We start from the raw sequence: 26016 nt of genomic DNA, 5'->3' as shown, positions 1-26016 counted from the left end.
GAGGCACAATCTTGGAAGCGAGATCCGAATGCCTCGAGCTCCTCATGGAAGCGAGCTTCGAAGACCGAGATCTATGCTTGGATCGAGGCAATGATTGTTTAGCAACCCGTTCAGGCGAGGAATCCGACGAGGAAACCCTGGATCGAGACCTGCGACGAAGAGATCGTCGACGAGGTGCAGACTGCTGCTCAGGCTGGAGTTGCGAAGACAGAGTCGAGGCCGGGACCAACTGAGCCACTATCGAGGAAATTTGCGTAGTCAAAATTGACTTAAGCATATCCTCAAACATGGGGACGGAGACCAAGGGACTTGGAGTCACAAGAGGTCTCGTGCATTCCAAGGAGGGCGACCTCGATCGAGAGTATTCCCTAGACTTGGAAGCACGTTTTGAAGGTCGAGAAGACAGAGTCAAACCTGGAGCCCCAGGTTGGATGGATGCAGACTCCGTCGGCTTCTTAGGGATGGTACCTGAAAAGGAAGCAGGAGACTTACCCCCCAATCCAGGCTTCGAGGACACCGTCGAGGCCTTCGAGGCCGAGGACCCGGAGGTCTTCGAGGCCGAGGCCTGTCGAGGAGGCGAGGTCGAGGTTTTAGCACTCGAGGTTTGACCCGAAGTCGAGGTTTTAACAGATGCCTCGACCGAGGCCACAGCTTTTTCAGGCTCCATGCGAGGGAAAAGTTCTAAAAACCTGTCGCAGCGACGCTTGAAGGCACGAGGTTGAAGAGTGAGGCAGCGAAGACAATCTTCAGGGCGATGAGTCGACCCGAGGCAGATTATACACCGACTATGTGGATCAGTGATGGAAATAGTCCTGCCGCACTGATAACACCTTTTAAACCCGGTAACAGGCCGGGACATAGATAGGACAAAGTCCGTGTCGAGAACGAGGAAGAGAGGCCTAGGCCTCAACCTTCCAACCCCACGTCAAATGAAAAACAGAAGGATAGTTTTTTATTTTTTTTTTTAATGGAATAAAATAAAATAGAATCAGAACACAGCGACCGAAAACAATAAAAAGTACTCAGCCGCGGTGAAGAGAAGGCACAACGCTACGGGAACCAAGTCGACAAGTCTTCTCAGCTCCGCGGAAAACGTTGAACTGAGGATCCTCACAGGAGATGCGCCCCCTAGTTCGGGCGGGAAGGCACGCGCGCATGCGCGATGCAGCACTCGAAAGCTCGAGATCTTCAAGCAAGTTGCTTTCGAGGCTGTCCGCTGCGGGGCTCCGTCGGTGACGTCACCCATGTGTGGGAATATGCTGCCTGCTTGTCCTGGGATAAGAGAAATGTACCACCATTTTGATTTTATGATATTATTTAGCCAGTGAAGTCACATTAATAAGCCAAAAACATTCTATTATTTGTCAGTTTTGTTCTACAACTGTTGGCGTGCAGAATAAGTAATGGCTCTTTTGCAGCTGTAGTTGCGTTGTTACATATGATAATGGAGGTTGGGAATTTAAACATAATTACTCACTTCCCTTATTAACAGGAGTTGGAGCTAAATAAGCAGATGTGTTAAGGAAGAACAGAAAAAAAGAAAGACAGAAAGCGGCTAAGTAGAGAGAGAAAGAAATACAGACAGACAGACACACATATATTCTAGCACCCGTTAATGTAACGGGCTATAAGACTAGTAAACTATAATTGAACATAAGAATAGCCTTACTGGGTCAGACCAATGGCCCATCAAGCCCACTAGCTCGTTCTCATGGTGGCCAATCTAGGTCACTAGTACCTGGCCAAAACTCAAAGAGTAGCAACATTCCATGCTACCGATCCAGGGCAAGCAGAGGCTTTCCCCATGTCTTAATAACAGACTATGGACTTTTCCTCCAGGAATTTGTCCAAACCTTTCTTAAAACCAGCTACGCTATCTGCTCTTACCACAACCTTTGGTAAAGTGTTCCAGAGCTTAACTATTCTCTGAGTGAAAAAAAATATCCTCCTATTGGTTTTAAAAGTATTTCCTTGTAGCTTCATCGAGTGTCCCCTAGTCTTTGTCATTTTTGATGGAGTGAAAAATCGATCCACTTGTACCCGTTCTATTCCACTCAGGATTTTGTAGACTTCAATCATATCTCCCCTCAGCCGTCTCTTTTCCAAGCTGAAGAGCCCTAACTATTTTAGTCTTTCCTCATACGAGAAGAGTTCCATCCCCTTTACCATCTTGGTCGCTCTTCTTTGAACCTTTTCTAGCGCTACTATATCTTTCTTGAGATAAGGAGACCAGAATTGAATGCAATACTCCAGATGAGGTCGCACCATGGAGCGATACAGGGGCATTATAACATTCTTAGTCTTGTTAACCATCCCTTTTTTAATTCCTAGCATCTTGTTTGCTTTTTTGGCTGCTGCTACTACACATTGTAGGAAAACAAAATTAATTTAAAAATGCAGAATATAAGGGCTACAAATGGCATAGAACTAGAGGATGTACATGTCAGCTGGGTTTTAAATCTATCCTACCACACTTAAAATAAATCAAAGAAGCCTCAAGTACAATAGCAGATAAACACTGTCTTCTGTACACTTTTCCATACAATTATTGTTGAAGAGTAAAGTTGCTGAATCACCTGCTTCTGCTTAAGACAAATGGTGTGCAGCTGTGCTTTCTTTGGCAGGTGGACAAACTTTTCATTGCATTTGAGGAGTTCATGTGACATCTAGTGGCAGGCTTCTGCCACTATCCTAATCATTTTTTTTAATTTGAAAAACAACCTGTATATTAAGGCAGGGCTTCCCTAGCCTGACCCAGTGACCCCACAACCAGTCAATATTTCAGGATATCCTTAATTTCATTAATGCAATGGAATTGGCTGGGAAGTAGGGCTTTCTTCTGGTCTGAGCCCTGGATCAGGAGCAAGCATGCACATTTTATACCACATTTATCTTGTATGCTATGAGTGCGGGTCTTGTATGTCTCAGTGGGGGAGGGGAAGACATCATATAGTGGAACTTACTGAGTGACTACAATGTAATACTACTATTGGATTGTTGGTTCAATAATGTTTTGATAATAAATGTGACTGTTAGACTGGATGGACCATGCAGGTCTTTATCTTCTGTCATTTACTATAGTGTTCATTTTCAAAAGAGAAAGATGTCCCGAAAGCAGCACAAAGTGGGGGTGCCAGCAGGAAGGAGTGGGCATCCCTCCTGCTGCGGACAGTGTGGTGGGGGGGGTTTGGGTGTGGCGGCAGGAGGGAGTGGGCATGCCTCCTGCCACAGACAGTATGGGGGGTGTTCGGTTGTGGGGGCAGGAGGAATTGGGTATCTCTTCTGATGGCCGACTTGCAGTAGGGTTTGGGGGTTCCTTGCCTCTGCCACTCATCTGATCGTGGCAGGGAGATTCCCTTGCCGTGATCAGCTCAGCAGCAATGCGGTTCTCTAAACAGCACCTGTACTATGGATGCCAGTTAGAGAAGCAGGGTGATTAAGTGGGGTTAGGCGTCTGTTTGCAGGTTGCCCTCTTCGCCTGGTTCCTTTGATCTTCCAAAACTTGATGTCCTTCTCCAGTGCTCTCTCTCTCTTCTGATGGTGTGTCCAAAATAAGACAGTTGTCGCTTCATCATTTGGGTTTCAAGTAACATAGCTGGTTTGATCTCTTCCAGAATCAATTTGTTAGCTCTTCTGGCAGTCCACGGCATGTCTAAAATCCTTCTCCAGCACCAAAGCTCAAATGAGTCAATTTTCTTTCTGTCATGCTTTCGCATCTGTAACTGATCTCTGAGAAAATGAGTGCGTGGACAAGTCTGATTTTTGTTTGCAGTGTTACCTTCTTGCCTTTGAATACTTTGTCAAGTGTCATCACTGAAGAGCGACCAAATGCTATTCTTCGGAGTATTTCCTCCCTGCTAGTTGCTTCTTTATTTACAAAAGAGCTCAGGAGATTGAAATCCTTTACAGCTTTTATTCTTTTGCCTTCAAGCTCAAAATCTTTATCATTTTCCATGTTCATGATCTTCATCTTGTTTATGTTCAGTTCTAATCCCATGTTCTGACGTTTGCCATTGACTTTTCTCAGGTCTTCTTTGCTGCTAGTGATCGTCTGCATAGCACAGGCCAACTTTGAAAGTTGGTGAATGAAATAGAAACAACCTGCGCTATGCAGATAATACAAGACTCAGCGCTATAGAAATGATAAACAGTAGTAGTAGGATCATTACACTTGACAAAGCTTAATAAAAACCCTCAGAGATGCCACCAAGATACTCAAAGGTTTTCATAGTATCTGGCTTTATGCATCAAATCCTCACCGCGATACGTTCAAATGTGTTTAGCTGCATAAATACTTGTGTCATTAAGGTTACATAAATTATTAAATACTTAGCTTAAATATTAAAGTGGTCAGCATCTCAGGGACTAACAAGCCCAGAGGGTTTCCTCAAGGCTGTTGTCCCTAAAAGATATGAAAAAAATCTTAATTTATTTGGACTTGTCCCCTTTGTTTTATATATATTAGTAAAACTATTACTACTACCACAGACCTTATAATCAGCATCAAAATCTAAAATTAATTTCTACCTTTCTGAAGCTTTCTCGCCCATATAACAACCACCAAGATGATCGCGGCGTTCTTCTCTTTGTTATAAATACCTCCTGGTCAACTGTATGCAATGTCAAAAGGACGGAACCAACTGGCTGATCCGGGAAGGGTAGATGTTAACCGATCTTTTAAATATTTTATCACTCCTTACATTTCAAAACTAATGGAGGATCCCCACCCCCCGACTTTCACCTCATATCAACTGTCTTTAGTGAGAGTTTTAGGAGGTGGTCTGAGTTGGGCCACTTCTGAACTAACAATATTATAGTATCTCCTCTCATGAAAATCTTCTATAAAACATATATGCTGTTGATTTAATGACAAAACTTAATGCCATATGTTATGCAGATTTTCTGATACTGAGTTTATTATTTAACAGGTCCTGTGAGACATCAGATGGAGAGATGAGTTTGCAAGAATTCCTACAGTTTTCATCACCTACTGAGGAAGCAGATATAGTTTTCTCTATTTCCGAGGCTACTTCTACCCCACTTTCATCGCCTTCACATACAAATCAGGTAATGGTAGTTTGTAAACTATCTCCAGCAGTGAAACACTGTTGCCATAAAACTGCTCTCAAAATTGTTGAGTATATATGAGAGCTTAGTTTTGGATCTCATTCTATATATCACGTCTAAACAATTGGTGCTAAGCGTGATTTGATAAAATCACACGTAACATGCAGAATCATGTTTAGTGCATCATAATATTTAGGCCAAGAAAGGAAAATCCTGGCCTAAATGCCTGAGCCTAAATCGTGTGCACATTGGCACATAAGCTATACCCTTGTGCAAAACTTAAAAGAATGCCCACAATCTGCCTCTAACCATGCCCCCTTTCCAGATTTGCATACTCAATCTGATGTATAAAATTTGGGGCAATGCATAATGTGTGCATAACTTTTAATTAACTCCAATTAGCATCAATTTTGAGGTGTTAATTACCAATTATCAGTGCCAATTAGGCCTTTTAATCAATTGAGCTGTGTGCGTAGAACAGCCTACATGCACCGATGTATGGGGACAAATTTAGACGCCATATATATAGTTTCCAAGTTTCTTTATTTTTGATATACCATTTATCATACAAGTGTCTAAACGGTTAACAATAGAATTTAGGGGGTTGTGTTTATGGAGAAAATGCTTAGTACATAGGCCTGCTGATGCATATTCATTTCTTATTTCACCCACTTCTTCCATTCTGGGTATTTTTTTACTACTACGAGCTATTATTTCTATAGTGCTATTAGAGATATGCAGATACTTTCTCTGTCCCTAGTGGGCTTTTGTACCTGGAGCTAAAGAGGGTTACACTTCTCCCTCCGTATTCGCTGTGATAGGGGATTAACAGAAATGCAAATACAGAAAAACCGTGAATAACTTTTTCATATGTTATTCGCGGTTTTCTATTAAAAACCATCGTGAATATGGTGAAACCGCGAATAACATGGTGGGAGACCTGGCCTGTTCCTGAAGGAGAGGCAAAACACGGTGAAGAAAGGGCTGGGAATCAGTGATTTTCTCTGTAAACGCTTGGAATCAGTGATTTCTCTATGCAAGCTGATGTAATTGATTGGGAGAAGCCAGCAAGCTAAAAACCGCAAATAATTGAAACTGCAATTGCTGAAATCATGAATACGGAGGGAGAAGTGTACGTGACTTGCCCAGGGTCACAAGGAGCTTCTTCACTACTTTCTGCTTCTCTATCCAAATTCATGATTAAGGTGTTTCTCAATAGAAGAAGAGAATGTATCTGGAACCCCCCCAATTCCTTAAGGAAACCCTCATTGAAAAGTTTGAGGGTTGGCTGGTGTGGATGGATACCACTGACACATGCTAATCAGCAATGTTGCAGCCTTATATGGGAAGATATAGGGCAGCTGTCTTTCAGCTCATTTGAATCCAAAGTGGCTCCAACATAAACATTAATAAAGACCAATTTCCTTTGACTATCACATGGCCAGTCTAGTTTTAAAGAAATTCACAAGAACTATTTAATCTTTTGTGTTTTTATGTGTTCTCTAGCCTAATCTAATTTAGGTTCTGAGTTCAGCCCTCAAAGAAGCAGTGGGAAGCAGAATGAGACAAGAGCCAGGTGGTGCACAAAAAGTATATTTTATAGGAATAGGCTTTTACAAATATAGAGTATACAGTTAGATTTAGAGCTGCTTCTGTGTGTTTAATTCTATGTCCTGCCTAAATGAATGAATGAATTAATGTGTTTATGTATTTCTGAATGTTGGCAAAAGGGGGGAAGAAGAGAGGACAAGGCAAGAGAGAGAGAGAGAGAGTGGGGAGGGGGGTCTGCCTTTATATAGGTTGGAATCTTGTTCTAATGTTGGCAAGTATTGTTGACATATTTTCCAGTATCTTTCTTCTGTCATAATGGCTCTCAATTGACAATAAGCAGCTGTCTTTAAGAACAGGTAGCTGGAGTTTGTCTTTAGCACATCTGTTGAAATTCTAGGGCTGTGGAGGCTACTTCCCAATACTATGCCAAGGTTTGTTAATCTCAAGTACTGGTATTTTAGAAGGTGGCATTCTAATGTCTTTTGTTAGCCTGAATGGCCAAGAGCCAATCAGTCTATCTACACTAACATTCCCAGGGTCAGATTTGTTTAATATAATATCCCATAGACCTTTGCTGACACTCTGGTTAGGCAAACACGATGCTGACAGCCAGCATACAGTAATGTAATTCTGACAAAATACATATGAGATAGATTTAAATAACCTGCCTTTACTCTTGAATTTCAACTTATTTTTTCTGTTCTCCATTTAGCAACTGTCTTGATCTTAATTCATTTTTCTGCACATTTTCTAGAAATCTGGACCATCCCATTGTTTGTGGGATATCTACCATAAAGTGTGGTCAGTAACATCCTCATGTTCCTAATTAGTGGAGTTCCCATTGATGCCCACCCCAGCCCATCCTACACTGAATCACCATATATGGTACAGACCATGCAGGTCTGTCCAATATCGGCCTTAGTTCTTTAATTTGCATCCTTTGTTTTCTAATTAAAGATCCTCTATTTTTATCCCATGCTTTTTTGTATTCCATCATCGTTTTCCTCTCTACCACTTCCCTCAGGAGGGCATTCCAGGCATCTACCACCCTCTCTGAAAAGAAGAATTTCTTAACATTGCTTCTAAGTCTTCTTCCCTGTAACCTCAAATAATGCCCTCTAGTTTTGCCATTTTTTTCTTATCTGGAAAAGATTTGGTTCTATATTAATACCTTTCAAGTATTTAAACGTCTATATCATATCTCCCCTGTCCCTCCTCTCCTACAGAGTATAGATATTTATATATTCCAGTCTCTTCTCGTACTTCTTTTTGTTCAAACCCATTACCATTTTTGTCGCCTTCCTCTGGACCACTTCAAGTCTTTTTATATCCTTTGCCAGATATGGTCTCCAAAACTGAACACAATAAAGTGTGGCCTCACCAATGACCTATATAGGGGTATTAACACCTCCCTTCTTCTGCTGGTTACACCTCTTTCTAAACAGCCTAGCATCCTTCTGGCTACAGCCACCGCCCTATCACACTGTTTAGATGTCTTTAGATCCTCAGAAACAATCACCCCAAGGTCCGTCTCTCCATCTGTGCTTATCAGCCTCTCATCTCCCAGCACATATGGTTCCCTTGGATTTCTACCTCCCAAATGCTTCAGTCTGCACGTCTTCACATTGAATTTTAGTTGCCAGATGTTAGACTATTCTTCTAACTTTTGCAGATCCTTTTTCATGTTTTCCACTCCCTCCAGGGTGTCTACTCTGTTACAAATCTTGGTATCATCTGCAAAATGGCAATCCTTACCTTCTAACCCTTCAGCAATGTCGCTCACAAACATATTCAACAGAATCTGTCCCAGCACTGATTCTTTAGGCACTCCACTACTCACCTTATCCTCCTCTGAGCAAATTCCATTTACCACCACCCTCTGGTGTCTGTCCATCAACCAGTTTCTAATCTGGTTCACCACTTTGGGCCCTAATTTCAAGCCCATGGAGTTTATTTAAGAGCCTCCTATGAGGAACCGTATCAAAGGCTTTGCTGAAATCTAAGTAAATTACATCCAGCGCACGTCCTTGATCCAATTCTCTGGTCACCCAATCAAAGAATTCATTCAGATTTGTTTGGCATGATTTCCCTTTAGTAAACCCATGTTGCCTCAGATCTTGTAATCCATTTGATTCTAAGAATTTCACTATCCTTTCCTTCACCAATGTTTCCATTATTTTTCCAATAACTGAAGTGAGGCTTACCAGCCTGTAGTTTCCCACTTCATCTCTGCAACCACTTTTGTGAAGAGGGACCACATTCGCTCTTCTCCAGTCCCAAATTTGTGTCTCCCTCCCTCCTGTGGGTGTTACCGCCTCTGGTTGGCTCCTTCCTCCCAGCTGCACTTCTCTTCGAGAGCCGCATCTACAGTTCCTACATGTGGCCCTTGGCTGACCTGAAAGCCTTCTTTGTGATGTCAGAGAGAAGGCTTCTGGGTCAGCCGTGAGCCACATGCAGGAGCCGCTGCTCGCAACTTTGTATAGAGAAGTGCAGCTGGCCAGCAGAGGTAAACAACTGTGGGAGGGAGGCAGAAATCTGGGACGCAGAATGGAGGGAAGGATGATGAGAGGTGTGTTGGGACATGGAAGGGAAGAGAAGGGTCACGGGACAGGTAGGGAGGAAGGGAGAGGCAGGACCCCAGTTCATAAGTATGAGTCTGACATAAGTCAGATGTTCTTAACCCGGGGACTGCCTGTAAAGGCCTATGTACTTCTCTTTTAGGAAAGTATCTTTTTAAACTTTGCTAATTGCTTTCACCACATTCTCTGGCATCAAATTCCAGCGTTTAATTACAAGTTGAGAGATCCGTGAGGCATTCCTGGGCATTGTTTGAGCAGATCTGTGAAGTACACATATATTTTATAAAATATGCATATAAACTTATATAGTACAAGCACTAATGTACACCTTTAGAAAAGATTTAAATTTGTACAAGGGCCTAGTTCTGGGTACACAGTAACATAAAAGATGAGGCAGATAAAGACGTGTGAAGTCCATCCAGGTTGCATCATAGCATCATCGAGTAGGGTATGATATGATACTACATATGCATACTTGATCTTGATTTGTTCATGTCATTTTCAGGGCACAGATCATAGAAGTGAAAGAGTAACCTAATGGTTAGTGCAGTGAGTTGAGATCCTGGGGAACTGAGTTCAATTCCCATTATAGCTCCTTGTGACCTTAGGCAAGTCACTTAAACAAACCTCAATTGCCCCAGGTACAAAAACACCTTAGCCTGTGAGCTCACTGGGACAAAGAAAGTAATTGCAGTTTGGATATTGCGAGAGGTGATGAGGCACCTTGCAAAACAAGAACTTGCAAGATCTCTTGTTGAGATTCAACTGACAGTTTGGTAACCCCGGAGAAGTAATAGAAGGTTTGGCAACCTACGGATTACAAGCTTTTGCTTAACTTGGAAGCAGGAGAACTTGGACTCTCTATGAGTGAATGAAACGGCAGTGCAGACGAAAGATAGAAGACTGCTCTCAAGCTAAGTACTGTATCTGCCTTCAATTTCAGTAACCTTTGACATAACACCTATTTGTGCTGAGTGATCTTTATGTGTCTTGAGATTAAGGGTTCCTTTTACTAAGGTGTGCTGCGTGCACTAAATGCTAACGCCTCCATAGAGCTTCCATTAGTATTTTTCATTTAGCACGTGGTTATTGCCCGGTTTGGGGACCAGAGAATTTTTCTCCTGTAGGAGGGAGGGAGTTTTTTTTTCTCTGGTATTTTTCCGGGAGAGGGCCAATGATTGTAATAAAACTTCTTTAAGAGCTTTGCTCTTGTGAAGTGTGTATCTGTTGGCTTAGTGTACCATTAATTCAGTGGCTGAGCACTAGTTACATTTGTGAGTGGCAATGTTTTTCCAAATTGTTGAATATGTCCTCTGTGTGGCACTGCTGCATTTAAGACTTATTACACATTTTAATTAAATGCTTAATCAGCATAAGCTAGCATAAAGGCAACACATAAAAACAAGTGACAAAAGTACAACTAATTATTTTTGCACTGATAAAGGAATGGTGTTCTAACCAGGCAAATCCAGACAGGGTGTGTGTAATTCGACACTTAATAGCGTAATGATTCAAAAAATGCCCTAGTTACAGAAGCATTTGCTTTTAATTAATTGGAACCTGCTTAGGCTGTAAGTGTAGCAAATAAATTAATACATAAATAAATAAAATATCCAATCACAGTTTACACTTTTTGATTTGAAAATTCAAATTTTGGTCCAGTTACAGGTCAGACTTTTTGGCTTTCTGATATTTGATAGGCTGATGTCATTGTCTTCTTCTAAGATGATTATCGGGGCAATTCTATAAGTTGGCGCTGCCATGTAGGCACAGTGAGGATGCCTGATATTTATTTATTCAATTTTCTATACTCTGAACAGTTTACATGAATTTATTCAGGTACTCAAGCATTTTTCCCTGTCTGTCCCGATGGGTTCACAATTTATCTAATGTACCTGGGGCAATGGGGGGGGGGGGATTAAGGCCCAAATTCTGTAACTAGCGCCTAAAGTTAGGCACCTATTTCGGCAACTAGATAGGCGCCTATCTAAATCGAACAACAAGCTCAATTAAGCTTTTTAATCAGCACTGATTGAAACATAGGCACCTATCAAGAAAATGCGATTCTGTAACAAGGCGCCTCTAAAAATTTAGGCGGCCTTCAAAAAAATAGGCGCTATGCATGTTAGGCATGGGCGTGGCTACATGTTAAGGGCCTTGCCGCAGAATCACTGCTCTTAAGTGTGCTTAAGCTCTCAGCTAGGCACCTAACTTTTAGTTGTGCCTAAAGCTGGCCTATTTCTTGGGCGCCTCCAAAATAGCTTCCGCTCAGCGTGATTCATTAAACAGTGCTCAATTTTACTTGAATCGCGCTGAATAGTGCCTAATTAGGCACCTAACTTTTGGGTGCTGCTTATAGAATTTGCCCTTAAGTGACTTGCCCAGGGTTACAAGGAGCAGGGTGGGTTTGAACCCACAACCTTAGGGTGTTGAGGCTGTAGCTTTAACCACTGCGCCACTCTAGAAATCAAAATGTAGTAAAAGTGAGCCAAGAATAGGACAATCCAGCTATTGTGACATCACTGATGAGGTTGGCTCTTATTGGTGGAATGAGGCATTATGACATCACAATACCAGCTCTGGTTATCAGAGGCTGAAACTTTTCACACTATTACTTATTCAGTTTTCTATACTGTTCTCTCAGGGGAGCTCTGAATAGTTTATATGAATTTATTCAGGTCCTCAAGCATTTTTCTCTGTCTGTCCTGGTGGGCTCACAATCTATCTAATGTACCTGAGGCAATGGGGGGATTAAGTGACTTGCCCAGGGTCACAAGGAGCAGGGTGGGTTTGAAGCCATCTCAGGGTGCTTTAACCACTGCGCCACACACTCCCCACTTGGGCACCCAGGTTTGGTTGTAGAATACTAATGCAATCCATTATAGAGGAGTCCAGCATTTAAGTATCCACAGTTACCCCAGCCACTGAACTGCTGTTACTGGGAGCAGTTAAATATGGCAAGGATACATATAAGTTACACTTTCAGTAAGTTACTTGTATAAATGAGAGCGCCATCCATGCTCCGCTCCTCCTTTAGGTGAGTTCAGCAGATATATGCAGGATGGCATTTATGCACTCACACGGGAAAGTGTCCACTTATGTGTCTGAGTGTTAGTATTCTAATTATTTCCATGCACAAGGAAGGGCAGTTCTATAATTGTGCTCCTGCACCTGAAAATGAGCATTTAGGCAATGTGAGCACCCCAAGCAGAAGTGCTATAGGACTAAATTTAGTAAATGATGCCCAAATTTGGGTGCTGAAAAAATGCATACCGAGTGCTGTTCTATAAATAGTGGGTATCCAAAAATGTTAACAAGCCTACTCTAAATGAGAGGGGTCAAGATCCTCAAGTGAATAATAAAAGAGGTACCGTATGGATTGAGGGCTTTATAAACAGATTTAAGTCGGTGAAGTTTAGTTAATGAATGCAGTTTGATCTGTTCATGGGAACTTGTGTGCAAGTTCACCAGGGTTTATCACCACAAATAGCACCCATGAGTGCCAGACAGGATTCACCCACAAACATCATATTAAACACCCTGTGGCCAATCAAATCTATAATAGTAAAAATTTCTTTACATATTTAATACTAAATAGCCCAAAATACCCTGGTGCCTGAATAGTTTAATTCAAGAAATCAAAATCACTGATACAGTGTTGCATCATTTGCAGCCAAGCTGCGCCGCAGAGAACCAGCATTTTTCTTTTCTGTCATGGCGGGGCCTGCCTCACGGCCTCAGCCTGCGGGCTTCAATCTTGCTGAGGCTATTTTTCCGTTTATGTCCCGGCCGGTCACAGGCTTCAAGAAGTGTAGCTGTTGCCAGCATGTGATCTCCCTCACTGACCCACATAGGTGGTGTGTTCAGTGTTTGGGACCTGCCCATCATCCGGAGTCATGTGTCCGCTGTGCTACCCTTCAACCTTGAGCCATCAAATGTCCTCGAGTTCAGGTGGATAAACTCTTTGGCAGTATGGATCCACTTACCCCGGTCTCGACCTCAACCTTGAATCCGGTCAAGCTTCTCACGGGGGTTCCGCCTTCTGCCTTGACCTTGATCTTAATCAAACCATCCTCGTTTGGGGGGTCCTCGTCCTCGAGCAAATCTGCTAAGTCTTCTCTTGAGGAGCCGCTTTCCTCGCTGCCTCCCTCAGGTCAGGTACCAGCAGTGGTTATCAAGCTGCCCAAGAAGCATGTCTCCAAGTTGAAGAGTCATTCTTCCTCTTCTTCCTCGGAGACTATAACCACACCAAATGTACCAAATCCTCAAGTCTCAGTATCACATTTGCAGGCTATGATCCAGACCATTATGGCTCAGGAGTTTGGTAATATGCTTCCCAAACATACTCCTACCTCGACTCTGCTTCCTGCAGTCCAGTCTGAGCACTTACCAGTATCACAAGGAGTTGAGTCCTTGGCAGTACCTCGAGCTGAATCTACCCACTCTATACAAGGAGTCGTGTCCTTGGGAGTGCCTCAAGAGGATTCTACACACTCTATGCAAGGAGGTGAGTCTTTGCAAGTGTCTCGTCTGGACTATAAGCACACTACTCAAGGAGCTGAATCGTTGTCAGTGCCTCGAGATACCTCGACACGAGGAGCTCAGTCATTTTTGGGGTCTCAATTTCCAGCCTCCAGCCCTCCTTCCTTGCATAAGGTGTCGCCCTTTCTGAGGCATAGGATGAAGACTTCTCGACGTTCCTCTCAGCGGGACCTGTCTGGTTCGAGGCACAGTTCTCCACATCAGTCAAGGCATCTATTGAGGCACAGGTCCTCGTTTCTCCAGGCCTCGAGACTCTTCGAGGCTTCCATTTCCGAAGTCAAGGACACCACCTCCAGAGCCTTACACCTATGCTTCTTCTCCTGCGAAGGATTCTCTCCATTTTCTCAGTGAGTCATCTATACCTGCATATTCAGACCTCAGGTATCAGTACTCCAGAGAAGCTTCACCTTCATTCTCTACTTTGTGAGGTGCCTCGAGGTCACCTTCTTCCCCTCGAGGTCACCCTTCCTCGGAGCAGATATTTTTTTCTTCATTCATATGTCAAATGAGTAAAGACCTCAATATTATTTTGGACTCTGATTCCAAATACTTTACAGAGTATTTAGAAGAAATGGGTATGCCTCATCCTCTTGCAGAGTCTCTTAAATTGCCCATCAATAGACTTCTTTCGCAAACTTTCAAGTGGAATCTTGAAACACCTTATTCCATTCCTGCTGTACCAGGAAAGCTGGAATCTCATTACAGGATGGTCCACTGCAAGGGCTTCGAGAAATCTTAGTTATCCCATCAGTCCCTTCTCGTGGAGTCTTCTCTGAAAAGGACCAATCCTGCCAAAGTTTATGCCACTGTCCCTCCTGGAAGCGAGGGCAGGACCATGGACAAGTTTGGTCGTCGTTTGTATCAAAATTCTCTTATGGCAACTAGAGCTTTGAATTACAATTTTATTTTCACTGTTTATTTCAAGCATTTGGTTATCATCCTGCCTGAATTTTGCAAATATATTCCTCAACATCGTCTTCCAGAGTTTCAGCATGTGACCACCACTCTGGCTCAGCTCCGCATGCATCTCCTTTAATCTTCCTATGATACATTTGAACTTTCCTTGAGGGTCACTGCCTTCTCAGTGGCAATAGAAACATAGAAATAGACGGCAGATAAGGGCCAAGGCCCATCTAGTCTGCTCACCCTAATGTCCCTCCCCTACCTTCGCCCTGTGAATAGATCCCTCCCCTACCTTCGCCCTGTGAATAGATCCCATGTGACGATCCCATTTGGCCTTAAAATCAGGCACGCTGCTGGCCTTGATCACATGCAGTGGAAGACTATTCCAGCGATCAACCACCCTTTCTGTGAAAAAGAATTTCCTGGTGTCAGCTCGTAGTTTCCCTCCCCTAATTTTCCACGGATGCCCTCTTGTTGTCGTGGGACCCTTGAAAAGGAAGATATCTTCCTCCGTCTCTATGCGGCCCGAGAGATACTTGAACGTCTCGATCATGTCCCCTAGCTTGCCTGGCTCTGTACTGTAGACATGGACCCCAATCTTCAAGATCATCTGGCCAACATCCCTTGTCAGGACAATGAATTGTTTGATGACTCCATCGAGACAGCTACCAAACGATTATCTGAACATGAAAAATCGTTTGCTTCCATCATTCGACCTAAGCCTAAGCCTTCTACCTCTAAAGGCTTTAGGCCTCTTCCATCTTACCAGAGGCCTTTTCCACAGAGAGCAGCAACTTATACACGAGCGCCTCCTAAGAAACAACCACAACAGCAGCAGCAAAAACAGCAAAATCCTCAGACTCCTGCTACGCCTAAGGCCTCTCAACCTTTTTGACAATCTAATACAGAGCATAACCTTCATCGTTTGGCTTCTGTTGTTTCCCCTTCCCATTGGAGGTCATCTCCATCATTTTTACCACCGGTGGGAGATCTGGGCCCCCAGATAAAGTTATAGAATAGATTCTCACTGTGCATCATTGAGGTGGCTAAGTGGAGACACCCAATTATAGAATTTAAGAGAATAGCTGGCAGATTCTACAAAAGACGTCTAAAGTTAGGCACCTAGCCAATCTAGACATGTAATTATTTAAAAAGCTTAATTGACACTGATAATCAATTAGCACCTCATAATTGGCTTAAGTTAAAATTAATTGATGATTGATCAGTAGATGCCTACCACTTTTTGGGTAGGCACCTAGTACAAGGCGCCTACAAGAAAATAGGTATGGTTAGGGGCTGAATTGTTAGCGTGTTTTCATCTAGGTGCCTGTTTTGGACTTAGGCCAGGATTCACTAACCTGCCCAATCTGGCCCAATCCGGGCAGGTCCGACCAATTCAGCAAACTCCAACATGCAGATGAGGGCGATCGGAGGAACGCCCCCATCTACAGGCACGGATCGCGCTATAGCGATCCCTGCGCATGCAATGACCATCTGTAGATGGTCTGAGTGTATGCGGGAACTCCGGGCTGTCGGAGTTGGTTTTTTTTGTTCTTCTATTTTTTAACACTTCTTCTATTTTTTAACAATGAGCGCAGCCAGGGAACCTAAAAGTTCTGCCTGCCTGCCTCAAACACGCCTGCCTTCCAGCCCCAAACCCGAACACCCTGCCTGCCTGTCCCGACTCTCCCACCCTTCCCTGCACTGCAAGCCCGTAGTTTTAACCCACGGGCTTAAGCGGGTTAAAACCACAGGCTCCCAAAAGTTCCTCGATCGCCTATTATTTTTTTTAATAGGCGATCGAGGAACTTTTGGGAGCCTGTGGTTTTAACCCGCTTAAGCCCACAGGTTAAAACCACGGGCTTGCAGTGCGGGGAAGGGTGGGAGAGTCGGGCGAGGCAGGCAGGGTGTTCGGGTTTGGGGCAGGCAGGCAGCATGTTCGGGATCGGGGCAGGCAGGCAGCGTGTTCGGGGCAGGAAGGCAGGCAGTGTGTTCGGGGCTGCAGTATAGGGGCTGACAGGGCAGAGAGCAGGGCGGCAGAAGGCAGGGCAGTTGGAAAGGGCTTCAGCGACTGGTCCTCAGCAGTCACTTTTTTTTGATTGGCCAGCCCAGTTGGTGTTGCGGGGTTTTCTTTAATGAATCACGTCCCTGCCTATTTTGCATGCCGTTGCCCTCATTTGCATGCACAGATCGGAGGATGGTCAGAAGACAGGTAAGTGAATCGGGCCAGGGTCGCAAACCGATCGGTACACGATCAGTTTGCTTAGTGAATTTGGGCCTTAGTCACTAGTATTTAGGACAAGAGAACCATGACATATATATATATATATATAGGGTGCACCTAAGGTTCGGATGCCAGAAGTTGGATGCCAGAAGTTGCATCAGAGATGACCTTTCCTGCATCCACACGTGATTTCAACTCTCCGGCTGCTGGTAGGATGCACATTTAGAAATTGCCTGCCATGAAGGTAAGGGGCAGGGAGGGAAAAAAGGAGGAAAGGTGGGGTGGAGAAGAACAGAAGAGGAACAGACGCTGAAGGGAACTGGGGAAGGTGGGGTGGAGAGGAACAGACGCTGAAGGGAACTGGGGAAGGTGGAATAGAGAGGAACAGATGCTGAAAGGAACTGGGGAAGGAGGGATGCGGAGGAACAAACGCTGAAGGAAACTGGGGAAGGTGGGGTAGGGAGGAACAAACACTGAAGGAAACTGGAGAAGGTAGGGTAGGGAGGAACAGACGCTTAAGGGAAATGTGGAAGAGAGAGATTCCAGACTATGGGAGGAGCAGATGGAAGAAGATGGGTGCCAGACCAATTGGGGGTGGTGGGTGGAGGGAGAGATGGAAAGAAGAGGCACAGTAACAGAGCATATGGAAGAGACAGAGAAGGCAGACAGTGGATGGAAGGAAATGAATGAGGAGAAGATGAGGAAAGCAGAAACAAGACAACAAAGGTAGAAAAAAATTTATATTTTATTTTATTTTTTTGCTTTAGGATAAAGTAGTATATTAGTTGTGTTGATAAAAATTTATAAACAAAGCCCTGCCAGCTGAACATCTCTTTCTCTAGTTCAGCAGCCAGAAAGTTGATTTATAAGGAAGGAATAAGCTAAATATTGCAGTACTGAGGCTTGTATGAATGCTGTGGGGACAGTGGTCATGGGGACGGGGATGGGGCGGGGATAGTGGTCGTGGGGATGGGGTGGGGACAGTAGTCACAGGGGCGGGGACAGGGTCGGTGGTCACGGGGACGGGGACAAATTTTTTCCCCGTGTCATTCTCTAATCCTAGCATCTGGTTTGGGTTATTTTTCACAATGTGCATTTGTCCACATTAAATTTAATCTGCCATTTGCCATTAAATTTAATCTGCCTAGTCTTCCAATTTCCTAAGGGCTGCCTACAATTTTTCACAGTCTACATGCGTTTTAACAACTTTTTTACTCAGAGGGTGGTGGACACCTGGAATGCGCTTCCAGAGGTTGTGATAGGACAGAGTACACTACGGTGGTTCAAAGAAGGATTGGATAAATTCCTGAACGATAGGGGGATTGAGGGATACAGATAGAGGTAGAGATAGGTTATAGATAGAGTATAGATAGAAGGATAAAAGGGATCAAAGGGTTTAGAAAAGGATCACCTTTGGGCCTGATGGGCCGCCGCGGGTGCGGACTGCTGGGCGCGATGGACCTCTGGTCTGACCCAGCAGAGGCAACTTCTTATGTTATTAACAGTTTAGTGTCATCTGCAAATTTAATCACCTCACTCATCATTCCTATTCCCAGATCATTTATAAATATGTTAAATAGCACCAGTCCCAGTATAGACCCCTGTGACACTCCATTATTTACCCTCTTTCTTTGAGAAAAATGGCCATTTAACTCTACCCTCTGTTTTCAGTCCGATAACCAATTCTTAATTGAACATTGAACATAAGAAATAAGAATTGCCGCTGCTGGGTCAGACCAATGGTCCATCCTGCCCAGCAGTCCGCTCACGCGATGGCCCCAAGGTCAAGACCAGTGCTCCAAATGAGTCCTGTCTCACCAGTTTAGTATGAACTTGTCCAGCTTTGTCTTGAAACCCTGGAGGGTGTTTTCCCCTATAACAGACTCCGGAAGAGAGTTCCAGTTTTCTACCATTCTCTGGGTGAAGAAGAACTTCCTTACGTTTGTACGGAATCTATCTCCTTTTAACTTTAGAGAATGCCCTCTCGTTCTCCCTACCTTGGAGAGGGTGAACAACCTGTCTTTATCTACTAAGTCTGTTCCCTTCAGTATCTTGAATGTTTCTATCATGTCCCCTCTGTCTCCTCTTTTCAAGGGAGAAGAGGCCCAGTTTCTCTAATCTCTCACTGTATGGCAACTTCTCCAGCCCCTTAACCATTTTAGTTGCCCTTCTCTGGACCCTTTCAAGTAGTACCGTATCCTTCTTCATGTACAGCGACCAGTGCTGGACGCAGTACTCAGGAGCCTCTCTGGAACTTTGTTGAAAGTTTTCTGACAATGTAGATATACTACATCAACTGGCTTACCTTTATCCACATGTTTATTCACACCTTCAAAGAAGTCATGCATATAGGTGAAGCAAAATTGAACTCATGCTGACTCTCACCCATTAAATTATGTTTTTTATTTATTCATTCAATTTTCTATACCGTTCTCCCAGGGGAACTCAGAACGGTTTACTTGAATTTATTCATATACTCAAGCATTTTTCCCTGTCTATCCTAGTAGGCTCGCAGTCTATCTAATCTACCTGGGGCAATTGGGGGATTAAGTGACTTGCCCAGGATCACAAGGAGCAGAGTGGGTTTGAACTCACAACCTCAGGGTGTGGAGGCTGTAGCTTTTAACCAATGTGTCACACTCTCCCCTTTTGTCTACATGTTCCACCTCCTTAACCATCCCCTATCTTGAAATTTTCTGAGCAAAGTCTTATTGATAAAATTTTGTAAATCCGTGTGTCACCGCGGACCTTAATTAATTGAATGTGAACCGCCTAGAACTTTTTGGGTATGGCGGTATACAAGAATAAAATTATTATTATTATTATTATCCATGTTATTAGGACCATTTTTGTAACTTTTCCTGGAAATGTCCAGTTATTTTTCTCTGTGATCCGCCTAGAACTGCAAGGTATAAGCGGAACAGAAGTCACTAATGTAATGCAATGTATAATTGTTTCCACTGTTTTACCTGGCAGTGAAGTCAGGCTTACCAGTCTGTAATTTCCTAGATCTCCCCTGGAACCCTTTTTACAAATCAGCTTAACATTGGCCACCCTCCAATTCTCAGGTACTATGGACGATTTTAGTGACAGGTTACAAATCACTTCAGATTCACCGAGCTCTGGAATAACCTTACCTCCCCTCTTCGGAACCTGAGTGCTCTCCAACCCTTCCGTAAACATCTGAAAACCTGGCTTTTCTCAAAAATTTAATCATTCCCTCTTCATCTGACATCCTAGCTCTTTAACATTCTTCTTTCCTCCGATCTTCATCTAACCCTTTCCCTGGAGTTCCTTTCTCATTACAATCCCTGTAAACCGTGCCGAGCTCTATCACCATGGAGATGGCGCGGTATACAAACCTAAGGCTTAGTTTAGTTTAGTTTAGAGCAGATCAGCAATTTCATATTTGAATTATTTCAGTACCCTGGGATGTATACCATCTGGTCCAAGTGATTTATCACTCTTTAACTTTTCAATTTGGCTTAGTACGTCTTTCAAGTTCACTGAGATTTCTTTCAGTTCCTCCACATCATCACCATTGAAGCCATCTTCTGTAAAGACCGAAGTAAAAAATTCATTCAGTCTCTTCGCTATAGCTTTATCCTCTCTGAGCTCCCCTTTTGTTCCTTGATCATCTAATGGTCCCACAGATTCACTCACAAGTTGTCTGCTTCTGATGTACCTTTAAAAGTTGTTACTATGAGTTTTTTTTTGGCAAATTTCTCTTCATATTCCTTTTTGGTACTCTAAGACTAAGAGTTATTCAGACTCAGACTCTAAGACTCAGAATTATTCAGAATTTGGCAGTTCGACTGATTTTTGGGCTGAAGAAATGGGAACACATAAGTCCCTATTATCAAAAACTTCATTGGCTGCCCCTGGAAGCATGAATTCTGTTTAAATTTTTCTGTCTTTGTTACAAATCAATAATTGGGCTGGCCCCCACATACCTGATTTCCCAATTTAATCTGGATAGCTCTATTAGGCCCACACGTAGAATTCATCTGTTCACCTATCCGACAATAAAGGCCTGACACTACAAAAGTTTCCTGGACAGAACTCTCGCCTTCCAGGCAGGCAAATGGAACGACTGGTTGGGTAACATTATCACGCATTCCTCATCCTACCTCAATTTTAGAAAATCTGTAAAAACAAATCTGTTTAATCGATTTGTAACCTAAGAATTTTATAACTTTCCATTTCTTCCATTCTGTAAGCTTGTATTCGATGACTTTGTATTGTGACCACTTCGCTGTTTGTCCAGCACCTTTCATGTAAACTGCCTCGAAACTTCATATTTGATAACTCTTTATTGTAACCACTTCGCTGATTGTCCAGCTTATCTTGTAAACCGCCTCGAACTATCATGGCTTTGGCGGTATATAAGAATAAAATTATTATTATTAGTGCTTTGCATCTAACTTGCCAATGCTTATGTGTCTTCTTATTTTCTTCATTTCAATCCTTTTTCCATTCTTTACATGCCCTTCTTGTAATCTAAAACTAGGCAGCGCTTCTAGAAGTACTTCCTTAGAGGGTAGAGTTTTATCCCTTTAGGCCTTGCAACATGGCAGTCTATCTCGCAATCCGTTTCAGACAATACAGATAGAACTATACTCTCTGAAGCCCTTTAGGTCTTTTGGCAGTACATTGCAAAAAGAAGGCTACATCTCTATTTTATCATCTCCCCTCTCTCCATTAGACCAGTGGTTCTTAATCTAGTCCTCAGGGCACACCCAGCCAGTTGGTTTTTCAGGATATCCTCAAGGAATATACTGGAGGTAGATTTGCAAGCATCGCCTCCTGTATGCAAACCTATCTCATTCATATTCATTATGGATATCCTGAAAACCTGATTTGCTAAGTGTGCCCCAAAGTCTGGGTTAAATACTACTACACTAGAGTATACTGTATATATTTACATTCTTAAATATCGTTTCACAGGGTTTTTGGTGATGACTCTGCACAACTTTGGTAGTCCTTCTTTGCACCATTTCTCCAGAGGTGCAGCTTCCCAAAATGGTCTGTATAATAGTATTATTGCATCCTTTTTTTTTCCTGTTAGTTACTCATCTCCCTATGCACCTCAGCACCGCTCCAGGTTTGGTCACAGCATTACCGTATTTTCACGCAAATAACGCGCACCCGTATAAAACGCGCACATGGGTATAGCGCGCAGAAATCACGATGATATGTACAAAAACTTTGGTATACCGCGCTCACGGGTATACCGCGCATGCTGCCCGACGCTCCTTTCGCCCGCCCTGACTTTCTGTGCGCTGTCCCGACTCTCCGTTTACCCCCCCTGACTTCCGTGCACTGTCCCCCCTTGAAGGTCTGTCCCCATCCTGAAAGCCTGATGCCCCCCCCCGACGTCCGATACATCCCTCCCCCCGAAGGACCGCCGACTCCCCAACAATATCGGGCCAGGAGGGAGCCCAAATCCTCCTGGCCACGGCGACCCCCTAACCCCACCCCGCACTACATTACGGGCAGGAGGGATCCCAGGCCCTCCTGCCCTCGACGCAAACCCCTCTCCCCCCAACGACCGCCCCCCCCAAGAACCTCCGACCGCCCCCCCAGCCGACCCGCGACCCCCCTGGCGACCCCCACGACCCCCCCACCCCCCTTCCCCGTACCTTTGGTAGTTGGCCGGACAGACAGGAGCCAAACCCGCCTGTCCGGCAGGCAGCCAACGAAGGAATGAGGCCGGATTGGCCCATCCATCCTAAAGCTCCGCCTACTGGTGGGGCCTAAGGCGCGTGGGCCAATCAGAATAGGCCCTGGAGCCTTAGGTCCCACCTGGGGGCGCGGCCTGAGGCACATGGTCGGGTTGGGCCCATGTGCCTCAGGCCGCGCCCCCAGGTGGGACCTAAAGCTCCAGGGCCTATTCTGATTGGCCCACGCGCCTTAGGCCCCACCAGTAGGCGGAGCTTTAGGATGGATGGGCCAATCCGGCCTCATTCCTTCGTTGGCTGCCTGCCGGACAGGCGGGTTTGGCTCCCGTCTGTCCGGCCAACTACCAAAGGTACGGGGAAGGGGGGTGGGGGGGTCGTGGGGGTCGCCAGGGGGATCGCGGGTCGGCTGGGGGGCGGTCGGAGGTTCTTGGGGGGGGCGGTCGTTGGGGGGGAGGGGGGTTTGCGTCGAGGGCAGGAGGGCCTGGGATCCCTCCTGCCCGTAATGTAGTGCGGGGTGGGGTTAGGGGGTCGCCGTGGCCAGGAGGGTTTGGGCTCCCTTCTGGCCCGATATTGTCGGGAAGTCAGCGGTCCTTCGGGGTGGGGGTGCGAGTGGTCCTGCCGGGGGGGGGGGATGTATCGGACGTTGGGGAGTCGGCCGGGCAAGAGGGCTTGGGCTCCCTCTTGCTCCGATCGCGGGTGCGGGTGGGAGCGCGTGCGAGCGGTCGTTCGGGGTGGGGGTGCGAGCGGTCCTGCTGGGGGGGTGAATCGGGCATCGGGCGGGGTGGGAACTATGTTTTAAAACTTTTGTATACCGCGCTCATGCATATAACGTGCGAGGGGTATGCGCGGTAGGTAAAAACGCGTATAACGCGCGCGTTATATGCGTGAAAATACGGTACTACCAAGCTCCCAAAAAAGAGATGGATCACTGCCTCATACTGCAAACGTGTCTCAGAAAGAGCTCAGATATACCAAAGGGTCAGAAATGAATCTTTCACAAATGCTTCCGATCCTTCTATCCTTGCAAACTACTTAAGCAATGTGCAAAACACATCTGGAGCTATTCAGCACCTAATATTCAGCACCTTATGCCAGAAAATTATATTCAGGGGTGAGGCAGGGATGGTAACATTGCCAAGCATAGTATTTTGCACAATCCCAGATTTCAAAGCCTTTGTTTTCCTTCTGAAAGTCAAAGGTGTGCGGGGAGTGGAATCTTAATGGTCAATTATTCAGTCTAAATCCTTGCAGAACAAGTAGAGTGAACAAACACAATTTACTTGATTAGAATATTAAATTAAAAAAACTAATACAAATGTTTAGTAATTAGTGTGCTACATGTTTTCAAACCTGTTACACAGGTAACTTTCTTGGTTATTAGGCCACATGGATTAATATTTTAAATTAAACTGGAGCTTCTGTTACTTAAAGTTGTTGGAAAAATAATGGAAGTGTTGCTGAAAGAAAGGATAGTGTACTTCCTTGAATCTAATGGGTTACAGGATCCGAGGCAACATGGCTTTACAAAAGGTAAATCGTGCCAAACGAACCTGATTGAATTTTTTGATTGGATGACCAGAGAGCTGGATCGAGGACATAGGCTAGATGTAATTTACTTGGATTTCAGCAAAGCCTTTGATACAGTTCCTCATAGGAGGCTGTTGAACAAACTTGAAGGGCTGAAGTTAGGACCCAAAGTGGTGAACTGGGTCAGAAACTGGCTGTCGGACAAACGCCAGAGGGTGGTGGTTAATGGAAGTCGCTCGAAGGAAGGAAAGGTGACTAGTGGAGTCCCTCAGGGTTCGGTGCTGGGGCCAATCCTGTTCAATATGTATGTGAGTGACACTGCTGAAGGGTTAGAAGGAAAAGTGTGCCTTTTTGAAGATGATACCAAGATTTGTAACAGAGTAGATACTGAAGAGGGAGTGGAAAATATGAAAATGGATCTGCAAAAGTTAGAGGAATGGTCTAATGCCTGGCAACTAAAACCAGGGAGGAGAGAAGCTGATATGCACGGACGGGGAGAGGGACCTTGGGGTGATAGTGTCCAAAGATCTAAAGGCGAAAAAACAGTGTTACAAGGCAGTGGCTGCTGCCAGAAGGATGCTGGGCTGTATAAAGAGAGGCGTAGTCAGTAGAAGGAAGAAGGTGTTGATGCCCCTGTACAGGTCATTGGTGAGGCCCCATTTGGAGTATTGTGTTGAGTTTTGGAGACCGTATCTGGCGAAAGACGTAAGAAGACTTGAGGCGGTCCAGAGGAGGGTGACGAAAATGATAGGAGGCTTGCGCCAGAAGATGTATGAGGAGAGACTGGAAGCCCTGAATATGTATACCCTAGAGGAAAGGAAAGACAGGGGAGATATGATTCAGACGTTCAAATACTTGAAGGGTATTAACGTAGAACAAAATCTTTTCCGGAGAAAGGAAAATGGTAAAACCAGAGGACATAATTTGAGGTTGAGGGGTGGTAGATTCAGGGGCAATGTTAGGAAATTCTACTTTACGGAGAGGGTGGTGGATGCCTGGAATGCGCTCCCGAGAGAGGTGGTGGAGAGTAAAACTGTGACTGAGTTCAAAGAAGCGTGGGATGAACACAGAGGATCTAGAATCAGAAAATAATATAAAATATTGAACTAAGGCCAGTACTGGGCAGACTTGCACGGTCTGTGTCTGTGTATGGCCGTTTGGTGGAGGATGGGCTGGGGAGGGCTTCAATGGCTGGGAGGGTGTAGATGGGCTGGAATAAGTCTTAACAGAGATTTCGGCAGTTGGAACCCAAGCACAGTACTGGGTAAAGCTTTGGATTCTTGCCCAGAAATAGCTAAGAAAAAAAAATCAGGTTGGGCAGACTGGATGGACCATTCGGGTCTTTATCTGCCGTCATCTACTATGTTACTATGTTATTATGTTAAATGAACAGTGTCTGTAGCCATTTTCCCTTCTCTGTAAAATAGATGAGCTCCTAAGAGCTCCTTTTACGAAGGTGCGCTAGCATTTTTAGCGCGCTATAGCATGCGCTACCTGAAAAACTACCACCTGCTCAAGAGGAGATGGTAGCAGCTAGTGTGCGCAGCATTTTAGCGCGCGCTAGTCCGTGCGTTAAGGCCCTAACACACCTTTGTAAAAGGAGCCCTAAATTTATGCTCCTAAATTTGTAATCTATTTTCACCCAAAGTGGAGCCTACGGTGCTTATTTTAGAAGCACCATTCGTGTTCTAGATGTCCATAAACTGACATCGAAATGTCTCTCATGCACAGATATCTAAGTTTCAATTTCACAAAGTCAGGATATGGATATCTAAAATGGAAAATCATTGAAATGGCAAGGGGACATAAGAACATAAGAATTGCCATACTGGGCCAATCCAAAGTTCCATGAAGCCCAGTATCTTCTTTCCAACAGTGGCCAACCCAGGTCCCAAGCACCTAGCTAGATCCCATGTAGTATAATAGATTTTATGCTGCTTAT

At 44.4% G+C, this 26016-nt stretch overlaps 1 protein-coding gene across 1 annotated transcript in view; it reads left to right on the top strand.

The window, feature by feature from the left end:
• Window positions 1-26016, top strand: part of CRYBG1 (crystallin beta-gamma domain containing 1) — a 419422-nt gene that overhangs the window by 94963 nt on the left and 298443 nt on the right. The window contains 1 exon segment of the mRNA XM_033939447.1: window positions 4929-5067. Coding sequence (XP_033795338.1) covers window positions 4929-5067 — 139 coding nt within the window.

This window comes from Geotrypetes seraphini, chromosome 3, assembly GCF_902459505.1.
Source record: "Geotrypetes seraphini chromosome 3, aGeoSer1.1, whole genome shotgun sequence".
NCBI classification, from domain to species: domain Eukaryota; kingdom Metazoa; phylum Chordata; class Amphibia; order Gymnophiona; family Dermophiidae; genus Geotrypetes; species Geotrypetes seraphini.
This window is presented reverse-complemented; position numbering and strand designations above follow the sequence as displayed.